Raw genomic sequence first — 13,215 nt, 5'->3', positions numbered from 1 at the left:
AGGTGCTCACCGCCCTCTGAGTGGATGTGAGTGTATGTGTCAAGAGGTTCAGTTTTGGTACAAAGCCCAGGCAGACACTCACAAGTCAGTGACTAGTCTGACCCAGCATGATAGCTCTGAAGGATCTGGTAAGCCACAGCGGATGGATGAGTTGCTTGAACAACAGCCCCTGGGAGCCATGAACATCTCTTGCACCTCTGCTCACTTCAAAACATTTTTTAGTTTGTACCATGACTGGATGATGACAGCTTTTGCAACTCTTTTAACATTTTAACAGTGAATCCATTTTAACTGTGAATCTACTTTAACTACAAATCCATTTTAACTGTGAATACAAACTTACCCTTCGATACCAGTGTAGAAAAGAAAGGAAAGTGTAACAGCAACACTACGCTGCTGGCAAGACTGGAGAAAGATCATCAATTTCATGCTGAGAACTCCTTTGACAACAGATTATAAGAAATAATCACTAGGCAAATATTAGTACTCAACAAAACAGACAAAGTACATATGTTTTTTATTGGGCTAACAAAAAAAGACCACTAAAAAGTTACTAGAGCTCTGCTTTGTATCTCACAGATTATGATTAATTACAGACTTCAAGTCTTTGTAACAAGAGAGCCTTTCACCTTTAGCAAGAAAAAGGATGAATTGTAATTTCTTCTTATGATGCTTCTCCCACCTTCCACTGTGGAAGCTGTGTGGAAAGACTAATACTTATCTTCATTTCTCTGTTCCCTCTTTGTCTTAAGTGCCCAAGTAAACGCATCAGAGGTTTGAACTAGAGAGTTGCAACTTACAGTTCTGTGGAGCCAGTTCATTTGGTGAGCCAGGCCAGTCAATTAACACATTTAAGCCATTTATTCTGGGCTCCCAGGGGTCAGAAACACACATCCCTTTGAAGAAAGATGCATACTTATGTCAGGAATAAGAAATGAATAAGTCGGGGCATAAAAATAGGACAATACAGAGATAGCGATGGGAAATGGCCCAGGACCACTGATCCAGAAGAAGAAGACAATTGGATCTCATCTGTGTCTCCTGTGAGTAACACCTATTAGCAGGCCCGGCCTATGTAAGAGGTGAGGTTCATCTCTGGTCACTACATACCTGTTTTGCAGCCTCTTCTTGCCTCTCAGGTTTACCAACAGACCGTAAGTGACGGCTAAGAATATGCCTCCAATCACAGCCGAGACTGGTCATACGGGTCTGACATCTGCCTAGGCAGATTTCTTGCTGTTCTCCTACTAGGTATCGCCTTGACCTTAGCTTGGCCATCAAGCCCCCTGAAGTGGGAGAGTATCAGAGGAAAAAGAAGCATTGTGAAAAACAGGGAAGTGATTATGCGGGACAACCAGTGGAAAAAAAGGGTAGGGGTGCGGGAATCAAGGATTTCAAAATGGCTTGGAAGTGCACCAGAGGCAGACATTGGACACAGCACCCAGTGAGAAGGCACCATGAAGTCCCTTCGACTCTCAAGTATAGGAACAAAATAACAGAACAGTCATGCTTCGAGATTCAAGCATGACTCCAAGCATGGCTCCTAGCACGACTCCAAGCACTGGCGATCACTTTCCATTCTTTACAGCAGTCATCTGACAAGAGCTTTGAGATATCGTCCCAAAGCATATAATGGGAGCCCTATGAGGCTTCAAAGGTGCATCACCCCATGCTGGAATATCAGTATTGCATATGAAATATGGAACTTCATACAGTTCCATCCTCTGATATTTGCACTTGGTGCACAGGTGTGAAAATTCCCTGGAGAAATGGGCACTGTTGCATTGAAGATAACTGTACAATTTCCTCTGCCAATGAATGGGCTTTGCATGTGTTCTAGTCCAGAATCGGAAAGGTCCAGGCAGCACTGCTCCCCTCATCAGCAAGACATGCTGCTAGGAATGACCCAGACCAAACAGAGATGGAATGGGGCAACTCTGTCTTTTGCCATCCTAGACATTCCTTTAACCCAGTACATGCATTTTAGTGCTATTTTGACCCTTTCTAGACCTTTCTCTCTTTTATACTTTGTTGTTTACTCATTTGGCTATTTTTTTTCTAACTTGATGTGGCTCTTAGGAGATGGGTTTGTCCAATGGATTTTTTACAGAAGGACCAATTTTCATCTGTTTGCTGTGGTTTGCAAAACTTGACAACACTTTGCTTGGGGTAGGTAGGCCCCAGTCACAGTTCTTTGCAAGCAAAACACAACCAAGAAAGTGCTGGGACTGCTTGTGCTTTTATGCTCCATACAGCCCACAGCTGAGCCGTGTTTCTTTCAATTTTTGCAGCATTGTCTGGACATATTCTCCAAACAGAAAGCGGTGAAATAAACAGCAGCTGAAGTCTTGGTGCTCAGAGGGTGCACAAACAACACTTCTGTCATGAAGCATTCTTTTTTCCTGCTGGAGAGGGGAAAGAAACTCCTTATGCAGAGAGGCAGAGACGCTGCACTTGTGTGACAGGGGCAGGATTTCCATGGGCTGTGTGAAAATACAGAGCAAGCCTTTCCTGAAAAAGCAGTTAATTTAAGGCTCTGATGATGAAGAGTTTACACTTGCAGGGAAGCCCTTAAGAAGTGGTTTAGCTTTCCTCTTATCCTTGAACATAAGCAGAGGTTTATACACTGTCAGAAAGCCAGCACAGGCATTTTAACAAGAATTACGTAATTGGGTTGCTTCCTCCAGATGTTAGCATCCAGCTCTCCTTTGCTGTGGGCACTAACACGGACAATTTCACATGAATAATCACAACCAATGTTTTTCTAATTTGGACCCCTGGATCTTTATCCTCTTAAAGAGCACGAGTGAAAAATAACAGTAACGGGACGGACAACGGCAGGCGGCGGGAGCTCAGCAGCGATGGGAGCAGCACCAGAGCGGTGCAGCCGCGGGGCCGAGCCGCGCACGGAGACCGCACGCCCGCACCAGCAGCACAGGCAGGGCAGCGCAGGTCGCGCAGCCACACGATCGGGAGACGCTGCTGCGCACGGGCGGAACTCCGCTCTCACCCAAAGTCTGCCACCGCCCCGCGCATGTGCACAGGCGGCCCCTGCGCCGCGAGTTCCAACACGCGCGGAGGTACGCGCACGCGCGCAGACACACCGCCCTACGCACCTCTCTTCCACCGGCCCGCTCGGGCAGCGCGGTGACGTCACGGTCTCGGCCCCGCCCCTTACCCGCGTTCGCCGTAACGTCCGCTGCGGCCCCGCCCCCCCCGCTATAAAAGCGACCGCGGGCGGCGGGCGCCATTGTGCTGCGGAGCAGGCCGCGGCGTCGCGGCTTGTGGGCTTGGGGTCGCGTGCTCCCGCTCTCTGCTCGCCTCTTTCTCTCCCTCTCTTTCTCTTTTTATTCTCTCCCTCCCCTCTCCCCCTCCCTCCCCCTCCGGCCGCGGATATGCCGCGCGTGTATATCGGCCGCCTGAGCTACCACGTCCGGGAGAAGGACATCCAGCGTTTCTTCAGCGGCTATGGCCGCCTGCTCGAGGTCGACCTCAAAAACGGGTGAGCGCCGTCCGCGGGCCGGGAGCGGCCTGCGAGCGCCCGGGCGCGGCCTTCCTATCCCCCCCCCCCCCCCCCCCCCCCCCACGGCCTCGCGGGGCCGCCCATCCCCCACACTGGCGGCCCGTCCCGCGCCTCCCGCCGCTGCCGCGTGGCGCCCGCCTCAAAATGGCGACGGCGCGGGGGGAGCGGGGGCGCTGCGGCGGGGCGGCCCTCATCGTCCCGGGCTCGGGAGCCGCTGGCGGGCGGGGCCGGGGCTGACGGAACCGTTCCTTTTCACGCAGTTACGGCTTCGTGGAGTTCGAGGACTCCCGCGACGCCGACGATGCCGTTTACGAGCTGAACGGCAAGGATCTGTGCGGGGAGCGCGTGATCGTGGAGCACGCCCGCGGCCCCCGCCGCGACAGGGACGGGTACAGCTACAGCAGTCGCAGTGAGTACGGTCCGTTCTGCGGGGGGCTGCCGGGGCGAGGGCCGGGCGGGGCCGCGCTGGGGGTCGGTGTGTGTGTTGGGTACCTGGGCGCCGCTGGGAGCGCTGCCGGCGGTTTGTCGCGGCGCCGCGCTGCGCTCGGGTACCCCGGAGAAATAAGAGAGGGTATAAACGGAGCAGTTTTGGCTGCGAAATTGGGGCCTTCTTCTAGAAAGAGTTTCTTGTAGCTTAGAAATAATGTGCTCTGCTAGCCTGTGGGCTCCCCGCTCGTAGGAGCGCTTAGATAAGAGTGGTGTTCCATCGCTAATGTTAATGAGTAAATATCGCTGCCTTATTGGGGTAGAAGCAGTCAGTGGTGATGGGTGGGGGAGGATTTCCAGCAGCAGTTTGGTGTATTCGTGGGGCGTGCTGTAAACTTTTCTATGCTCAGCTCACTCGTGTAGCTTCTTGAGGAGCTGAGCTGTGTGCATTACCTGCCCGGTACTGTAGCTGAAGTACTGCGGTTTGCTTTTTGGTAATCTCTGAAATGGTGGTGTTTGGGAGGGGTGGGAATCTGTCTTTAAAAGAATCAAATGTATGTTGTTTAAAATTGTTGCATGTTCAATTTCAAACTTTTTAACAAGTCCTTGATGTTTCAATTTAAAAGTGACCAGTGGGGCTGAGGCTGTGTCCACTGAGGCTAAGATGACTGCCTTTCCTGATTGGCCATGGCTTTTCCATACATTGTGTGACCCTTGCCCTATGACCCTTTGGCTGACCTTACCGGAAGCCATGACGACAGCAGCCTTTTGCCATTAGACGCAGGGTGATGGTGAGGATTCCAAGGGTTAGACAAAACTGGTTAAACTGAACTAGGTGACTGTTACCTTGCGTGTTTTGTGGCCAAACCACCACCAAAAACCTCATACTGTGATGTAAGTACTTAGTGTAACTAGTAAACGTTTTTGTAAAATGTAGAAATGCATGTAATCAGTTAAGTTTTATATTTTACAATGTTCTGTAAAATAAAACTTAGCAAGGTGAATCTAATAAGGAGCAGTCACTCTCTAACAGATCTTAGGAAGACAAACTTACAGGATTTCAGTCTGTTTGATTTGCCATTAGTATATATTATGGCAAAATTGCAAGTTTATTGGAGGTGTAGAGAAATAAAGTCCTACTCCAGTAAATATAACTGTTTAACTAACTTTTTCAGAACGTTTTAATTTTCTTCATGCTAGGAGACAATCTAACTTTATTTCTTTGTACAATAAAGGTGGGGGTGGTGGCGGATATAGCAGTCGGAGACAATCTGGAAGAGATAAATATGGACCACCTGTTCGTACAGAGCACAGACTGATTGTTGAAAACCTTTCCAGTCGCTGTAGTTGGCAGGATTTGAAAGTATGTATTAATGTTCTATCGTAGAATGTGTTGTGATCTATAGTGGGCAGTAGCTTCCTTTCTGTGTGGATGTTATTTTTGGTGGAAATAATTGAGAGGCATTTGCACGTGAGGGTTGGCACACACTTAAAGCTTTTTCATCTGCTCAGACTTGTCTCTTAAGCTAATGTAATTGCTGCATGCAAGCATATGAAATGGTTGCATAATTTTCCATCTTCTTTTAAAAGGATTTTATGAGGCAGGCTGGTGAGGTGACCTATGCAGATGCTCACAAAGAACGTACAAATGAAGGAGTAATAGAGTTCCGGTCATACTCAGACATGAAACGTGCCCTGGACAAACTGGATGGCACAGAGATAAATGGAAGGAAGATCAGGCTGGTTGAAGACAAGCCACGGTCAAGCCATAGGCGGTCTTACTCTTGCAGCAGGTCAAGGTAACTTGTGGGATATGTCAGTCTCTGCATCAAGACAAGTTAAATTGAACTAAGAATATACATGTATGCGTGTGCGTGTCTGCAACCTGACCTGAAGTTTACCTTCAGTTGGTGTTTTAGGAATGGGGTGATTGCTGAGAACATTGAGTTGTTCTATATAACGCAGCAAAGTAGGGTGTGAGAGTTTTTACATGATAAGATTAATTGACAGTACACTGTGAGTTGAGGTGGATTAGTGGTATAGCTTGATGTGGTTGCTTTGCTGAGAAGTTCTTTAACAGCTTCTCTATGATTAATAGCGGGGCAGGGCACACCAAACAAACGTAAGGATCTGCTTGTGTTTGAATGTGTCTAGGTCACGGTCTAGAAGGCGATCTAGAAGCAGAAGTCGTAGAAGTAGGAGCAGCCGCAGCAGGTCCCGTAGTGTCTCTAAAAGTCGTTCCAGGTAAGGGATCCATTGGGATCCATTGCTTTCTGCTAATACAAGAACTGCTGCTTATTAATTGGTAACAACTTAAAGCAGCTAAAGTGTATTTCAGTTCATGCAGAATAAACTGTCTGTCTTTTTGGAAGATCTAAATCCAGGTCACGAAGCAAAGACCGTTCGCGTTCCAGATCTAAAAGCCGGAAGTCCAGATCAAAGAGCAAATCAAAACCCAAGTCTGACAGGGGGTCACGCTCTCACAGCAGATCTAAGGAGAAGTCTGAGAAGTCTCGGTCCAGGTCCAGGTCTCGATCTCCCAAAGAAAATGGTAAAGGAGATACTAAGTCTAAATCCAGGTCAAGGAGTAGGTCTCGTTCCAATTCTCCGCAGCAGCAGCCATCTGCCAAGGCTCGTTCAGAGTCACCACCTAAAAGAGCTGCATCGAGGTCCCGTTCCAGATCTCGTTCAAAGTCTCGCTCACGATCAAGATCTAGTTCAAGAGATTAAGACTAGAACTCTCCTCTTACCCTGCACACTATTATGGAACATTTTTCCTACTTGTCAGGCCATTAGTGTTATGTTAGTTCTTCAGAAGTCGGTTTTTTCTCTTGCAGGAGTGAATGGCCTATGAACTAAGTAATGAGGCGTAAAGCTTTAATTTGTATCCTGAATTTGAAAACGAGATCAGATGGTGTGGTACAAAGCGAAAAAAGCCCCCCCTCTTTTTTTTTTTTTTAAGACATTCAGCTAGAGCTTTGATTTTATAGCATTTCTGCTTAACTACTCTAAAGTACAGAGTGGTTTTTATATTAAAAATTGAATATAACACGCTTAAATCTGGGCTTTTTTCTTTTTTTTTTTCCCATGGTTTTAGAACTATGAGTATCATTGACTCAGCAGGTTTACAGGTTGCTACCGAAGGCAAGATAGTCTTGCTGGACAGATTAGAATTGTCTGGTTTATCTTCATTTGTGGAAGCAGGCTGCAAAGCTATAAGCAAGAAAATAAACTAGAAAGGCTAGACCAGCAATAAACTCAAGTTGGGGCATTTGTTTTGCATCTTAACTTGCCAAAAGAACATTCCTCCCCAATACTGTGACTGTATTAAAGGTAACAAAGGTACTCTTAACCTGTGTCATGCAGTATTGCTACAGATCATAGTTTTGAAACTTAAAAGAATGAAAGCTTTTTGACGTTGTTTTTTTTTGCTTGACTATCAAGTGGCAGTTCTCAGACACTAATGTGTCTTGGATGTAGCTGAAGTCCACTAGTATGTTGTATGATTTGTCAGCCTTGAAATATCTATTGGATATGAAAACTAGCTAAAATAAAACTCTTTGCTCCCTTTAGACTCATTTATGTTAACATTCTGCTTCAGAACTAAGATCGTATTGTGTTTGAACCTGAGCTTTACTGGAAGTGTAATCTCTTCAAGCTAGAGTTCTAGTCTTAATGCTTTGCTAAACCACAGTTGCCAATTCACTTAAATTGTGGAATAGAACTCATCCTAAAAACTCCCCTTTATAGCTAAATCGATTTTTTTTTTTTTTTTTTTGTAACATGCAACATTAGAACTGCCTTGTACTCTTTATACAATGTGTAGTTTGACTTGTATAAAATTAAATTGGTGACTCAAACTCTTGTGTTTATTGGCTTGCAATGGAATTTTTTTTCTGCCTTATCCTGGGGACATAACTACTTCTTTACACTTCTCCTTGATTAACTACTTTTTTTTTTTTTTTTTTTTTTTAAGCAGGGAAGTTGGGAGCTTTCAAAATCAAACTTGGTTTTGTGCCTGAGATGAGCTGGTCAGCAAACTACAGTTTTTCATTAAGAAGTTCTTTAGTTGCTCATTGTCTTTTCCTCAGAACATCTCTGACTTAACAGGATTTTAGAAATCTGTTCAGGTAATTGGATCATGCACAGAAGTATCTGGTGCATATTCCAGTGCCACCAATGTGATGCTGACTTGCCAGGAGTTGCTTTACCTGAAGATTCCTCATCACAGCTGGAAGGCCTGAGCTTTCTCCTTTTGCCTGCTGTGTACTAGGTGCTGTTCTAGGGATTGAAAGATGAGTGAAGTTGGCTGACGTTAAGCACATACCCTAGTGAAACCTGAACTGAAACAATTTCATTTTGTTCTTTGCAGTGGCAAAAGATTTATTACTGTTGTCTGTGTTGTCTATCCCAAGCATGGAAGAGCTGCTCATAATACTTTCCCTTAATACTTTCCCTTCTTTCTTCAACTGTGGGTATTTACTGGGAACTTCAACAGAAGCTGGGTGGATCTAAGATACATGGCTGGAAATATTTTAATCCCTTAAAATTATACAAAAACATTCCATTTCCTTGTTTTCTGGGGGGATGTGTATATATTTTTAGTCTTTCTCAGGATGTAGGTCAGATTTTCTGGAGAGCTACTACCCTTGAATTATACTCTGGGGCTTCTGTAAAATACATGTTCCTCAAAACCATGTTTGTGAGTTAAGAAAAAACTCAGTCTGTTGTATGTGATCAAGTACATTTGAGATCTTTTAGACTTTATAGTTTGGATAAATAATGTCTTAAATTTGAAGAGCATGGAAGCCTTGCATGCATGCAGTTTTTTGCAGCTACAACATGTAGCAGGAAGAATTAAAGGCAAAAGCATTTGGTGTTACTCAGATTTTAACATGATGTTGGAACCATCTTTTCAGGGATGTGCATGTTTATTAGGCATGCCGACTTCTTTCTGCATTAGATACAATGCAACATAAACTTGTTCTTGGAAAAAAATGAATGATGAACAATACATGGTCATCAGATATGTAGAACTGATACAAAACGTTCTGTCTTACAGCAAATTTTGAAGGGGAAATCAGTGCTGGTCTGTTAAAGCTTTGGGAGTCGCAGTGAATGCACTGGAGTCTGTACCTGGGCTTTCCTTGTTTTCTTCTGTTTGTTTTTAAGTCCTCTCCCCTTAAATGTTGTTTTGGCGCAAATCACAGAACCACCAGGATTGGAAAAGACCCCGAAGATCATCCAGTCCAACCATCCACCTGCCACCACATTGGCCTTCTGTGTGATGTTAAGTACCTGCCTTAAAGCCAGATGGTGGAAACACCTCATGTCTGTGCTGTGTCTGGAACTGCTGATAAGCAGTAGGACAGTTTGTGCTTCATGTGGGTGCTCTTCAGCTTTGGAAGGGAATTGAAACCTTGTTGCAGAGAAGCTGCACTACAGTCAGTGGTCAGGACTAGTTGAGATTCCTGGATCTGCACAACAGGAAATAATTAACTGCTCAAGTAGGAGCTGTGGCAGTGTGTTTGCAATTTCTTCCTTAGAGAGAGGAATGCCAATGACTCTTATACCACAGTGGGCTATCTGGTAATACACTATCGCTCAGGGCTTCGTGCTGACTTGATTGTATTTGCCTTAACTTAATCTGCCTTGCCTGCCAGTGTCAGTATGTCAGAAGAGGATTCCTTTTTTTCCCAGCTCAGGAAGGGCCTTCCTCTCATGTTCTAGCTCTGCTTTAATGGAGAAGAAAATAAAACAGTGCACCAGGTCTGATGAAGAAAGTTGCAAAATGTGATTATTCCTGAACTAGGTAGATGATAAGCCTGAAGTTAAGGTAGTGATTGAGGTTGGAGCACATGTTGAGCGTCTAACCGTTTAGTAGTTTGATACCCCAAAACCAGTGAATGGGGCAGATCTGTAGAGATGCTTCCTCAGCAGTGCCAAGGCCTGGGGGCAATTACATTGGCCTTTGCAACCACAGCACTTCATTTTCAGAAGCTGTTAGCACTACTACTGAAGTCCACACAAGTTGTCCTGCTTCTGCATGCCACCATGAAAATGTCTTGCTCCCAGCATACCTTAATAGGCAGCCATGTAGGCTTGTTTCATGGTAGGTGTGCAGAAATCACTTCTTAAATGCAGGAAATGAACTAAGAACAAGCTTGCTGTGCTTGTTACTTCATACCTGGTATGAATTATTTCTAATTCTTAAATCTAATTTGTTAGCACTGTAAGGAGAGCAGTGATTAATGTACTCTTCAGTCAAAGAGCGAATCTGGGGATGTGTTCAGATTGCAAATGGTAAGTTGAGGAGTCTGCAAAAAAAAAAAAAAAAAAAAACACCAAACAAAACCAATTGAGCTATGTTCCATTACGCCCTTGAGAGAACATGGAAAACTTCGCAAGATATGTACTTAAAATTTTCCTGCAACAGAGTTAGCAGATCTTTGCTGTATTTCTTGTTTGCTTTTCAGTGCTGAAAGGAATGCACTACTTTAAAAGGTGAAAAGAAAAACTCTTGTGTAGTGGCAGATATGAGCAGTTCACAAACTTGACCATCTGTTCTTGGGATCATAAGAGCATTGTGATTGACCTATTTTTCCCACACTTAGTTTTGTGTTTAGCTGGAAGGAATCAAGTAGCTAAACTCTCAAAGCTTCACACTTACTTGTGCTGGATGTGAATGTTGGAGGGGAAGTTCCTTTGCTTCTACATGATTTTGTGGGGTTTGAGCTCAACTCAATAAAAATCTGCAGTCGACTTCTCTGAAATGGCTCAAACCCTTTTAGTGGCATCTTTCAATAATGATCTGAGCTGGTTAGCTAAATACAAGCGTAGGGGCATCATAGCAATTGGTGTGATACATGCTGCTGTACAAGTAGTGGTAGTAAGTTGATGCATACAGCTAACGCACATTTTAGAATGTTTTTTTTCAATGGTTCATAGCTCTGAATAGGGTTTGGGGTAATTATGACTCTAGGGGTGCATCATTTTACAGGAAGCTGCTTCTGTGGGACAGTTATTTGGATTTAGGAATCTCCAATGTTTACAAAATGAGCAAAGATGTTCCATTTTAAAAAGCAAAATTCTTAAATTTTCCTCAAGTGTTTTGACTTACTGGGACCAGACAGTTCTGTGATTTCAGTGCAGAATACTGAAAATAACGGAGAGGAGAGCTCTGCAGGTGAAGCTGCAGTTGAAAGTGATTGAAAGATGCAGCTTGTACTCATGGATAGTGCTGTGGGTGGGATTGGACAAATACTCCCTGGTCTGTGCATCTGAAATAGGATTGCATTGTGTTTAAAAAGTAAATAGTACTGTTTAGTAGATGTGTGATAGCTCATGTCTCATCTGCTTGGTGTGATGATGTACAGTTGCACCTGATTGATTTGCAAGCAGGAAAAACATTGCTTCTAGAAACAGGTAAAGTGGAAAGCCTTTTCGTTACACAGTGCTTCTGCTTAGCATCAGCCATCAGCATTGCTGCTCAGCATCAATGTGAGATGAAAATAACACAGCAAATAGTTCCTTGGGATCGTAGTGGCACAGTGACATTGCAGTTAACCTGTGGAGCAGCAGTGGTTTGCATGTGGATGGTGCTTGGGATGGCAGCTCCTGTTCTGAGCTGACTGGTAGGGCCATGCTGCTCAGTGCAGAGTTAAGTGTTGTGAGGAACTGAGAGGAGCAATGTGTTGAAAGAGCCATTTAAAAGTAAATATAAACGTTGCAAAGAACTAAATTGGAATAAAAAGAGGCTGTCATAATGGAGGTTGCAGAAAGGGCAGTTGAGGCACAGGGAAGTGGAACAGATACGTAGAACACCAGTGTAGTACAGCAGCCGGAAGGTTCACAGAACCCTCATGGTTTGGGGTTTTTTGTTTTGTTTTGTTTTTGCCAATACCAGCTGTTCCTCAGGTGTTCAGCATTCTTGAATTTGTAACTTTTTTTAGAATTGGCAAATATTGCCAAGAACAGAGGATCTACGGTGTGTGCCTTCAGTACAGGGAGGGTGAGTTCTGGCTGCTTTTGCAGTGATGGATGTCACTGCTCTTCATTGGATCTGTTTGAACCTCCTACTGCAGCATAAATGCATTATGGGATGACTGTCTTCCCTGTTTTAGTACAAGTGCTTACTCAAAAACGGGAAAGAAGGCAGTACCAGCGGAGGAGACACCTGTCAGTTGTTTCCTGATTGCTTGATCAGGCTTCTGCACCTTTTTCAACATGTTAAAAGTTTCCTGATTGCTTGATCAGGCTTCTGCACCTTTTTTAACATGTTAAAAGTTTTGGAGTGCACAAATTCAGCTACGTTGAAGTGGCAGGGAGCCCATAGCAACAGCTTGCTCCTGTGCTGCCATTGTTGGCCTGCTTCGGATGGGGTTTAAGGGGCCGGTTGTGTGGTCCTGCAGCTCTATCTATATTGTATGAGGTAGGTACTTTACCAGCCGTGATGGGTTTGATTGCTCTTCCTGCGTAACCCAATTTCAAGCTTAAATTTCTAAGAGGAGTGAAAATGCCATTTGAGCCACGTCGCTGCCCCAATAGCCTGTGGGAGCCTGGAGCTCAGCCCCGCAGTTCACGTTGTGAGGACCGAGCACTTCGTGCCTGCTCGCTCCTGCTGCAGGCCGGGGGGAACGGAAGGACGGGGAAGCAGAGACGATTCACCGCTATCGCCGCAGCTCACGGACGTCCCGAGCGCAGCAGAGCTGCCGCCGACAGCCGGGCCGCGCCTGGAGCCTTCCCGGCCGCCTTCCCCCGCTCCGCGGCCGTGCGCCGTGCCCGGGCGTTGCCGTCGGGCCTCTCCCCGAAATCGCGCGGCCGGACCGGGAACCGACGGCGCGGCGCCGAGGAATGCGCGGGTTGCCATGGCGACGGCGCTCATTAAGTGCATACATTCCCAACCTGCCCAATTACCGCCCCCTCCCCCCGCACACTCTCACTCACGCACACGCCCGGCCCTCCCGGCGCGGGGCTCCGCAGCTCCGGGCCGCGCGGGCGCCGCGGAACGCGGCCCAACCCGCATCTGCGCAACGCGCTCGCTGCAGCGCGAGCACCGCCCTGAGCGGGTCGGCAGCGCCGTGCCGGTAAGCAGCGCCGTGCGGGTCAGCGGGGCGGCGGAGGGCACCGCCAAGCCTGGGCCTGCGGCGGCGCTTCCCAGCACTTGGGCCGGGCGCTGCGGCCCCGCGCGGGTTTCGCCTTGGTTTCTATTTATTTATTTATTTTCTTTCTTTCTTTCTCCTCGAAGGGCAGCGGGCGGCGCGCCG

General features: G+C 46.2%; 1 protein-coding gene across 1 annotated transcript; it reads left to right on the top strand.

Moving 5' to 3' along the window:
- Positions 1–3,395: 3,395 nt before the first annotated feature.
- SRSF6 (serine and arginine rich splicing factor 6) lies at positions 3,396–6,679 on the top strand (the record flags this gene model as incomplete). Its single annotated transcript, XM_079543591.1, has 6 exons — positions 3,396–3,502; positions 3,784–3,932; positions 5,185–5,312; positions 5,540–5,748; positions 6,104–6,193; positions 6,322–6,679. 6 exons carry the CDS (start codon positions 3,396–3,398, stop codon positions 6,677–6,679), a joined length of 1,041 nt encoding a protein of 346 aa, XP_079399717.1.
- Between the last annotated feature and the right edge of the window lie 6,536 nt (positions 6,680–13,215).

Source organism: Tetrao urogallus (genome assembly GCF_951394365.1).
Source record: "Tetrao urogallus genome assembly, chromosome: 16".
NCBI lineage: Eukaryota > Metazoa > Chordata > Aves > Galliformes > Phasianidae > Tetrao > Tetrao urogallus.
The sequence above is the reverse complement of the archived record's forward strand: the minus strand, read 5'-3'. Positions and strand labels throughout refer to the sequence as shown.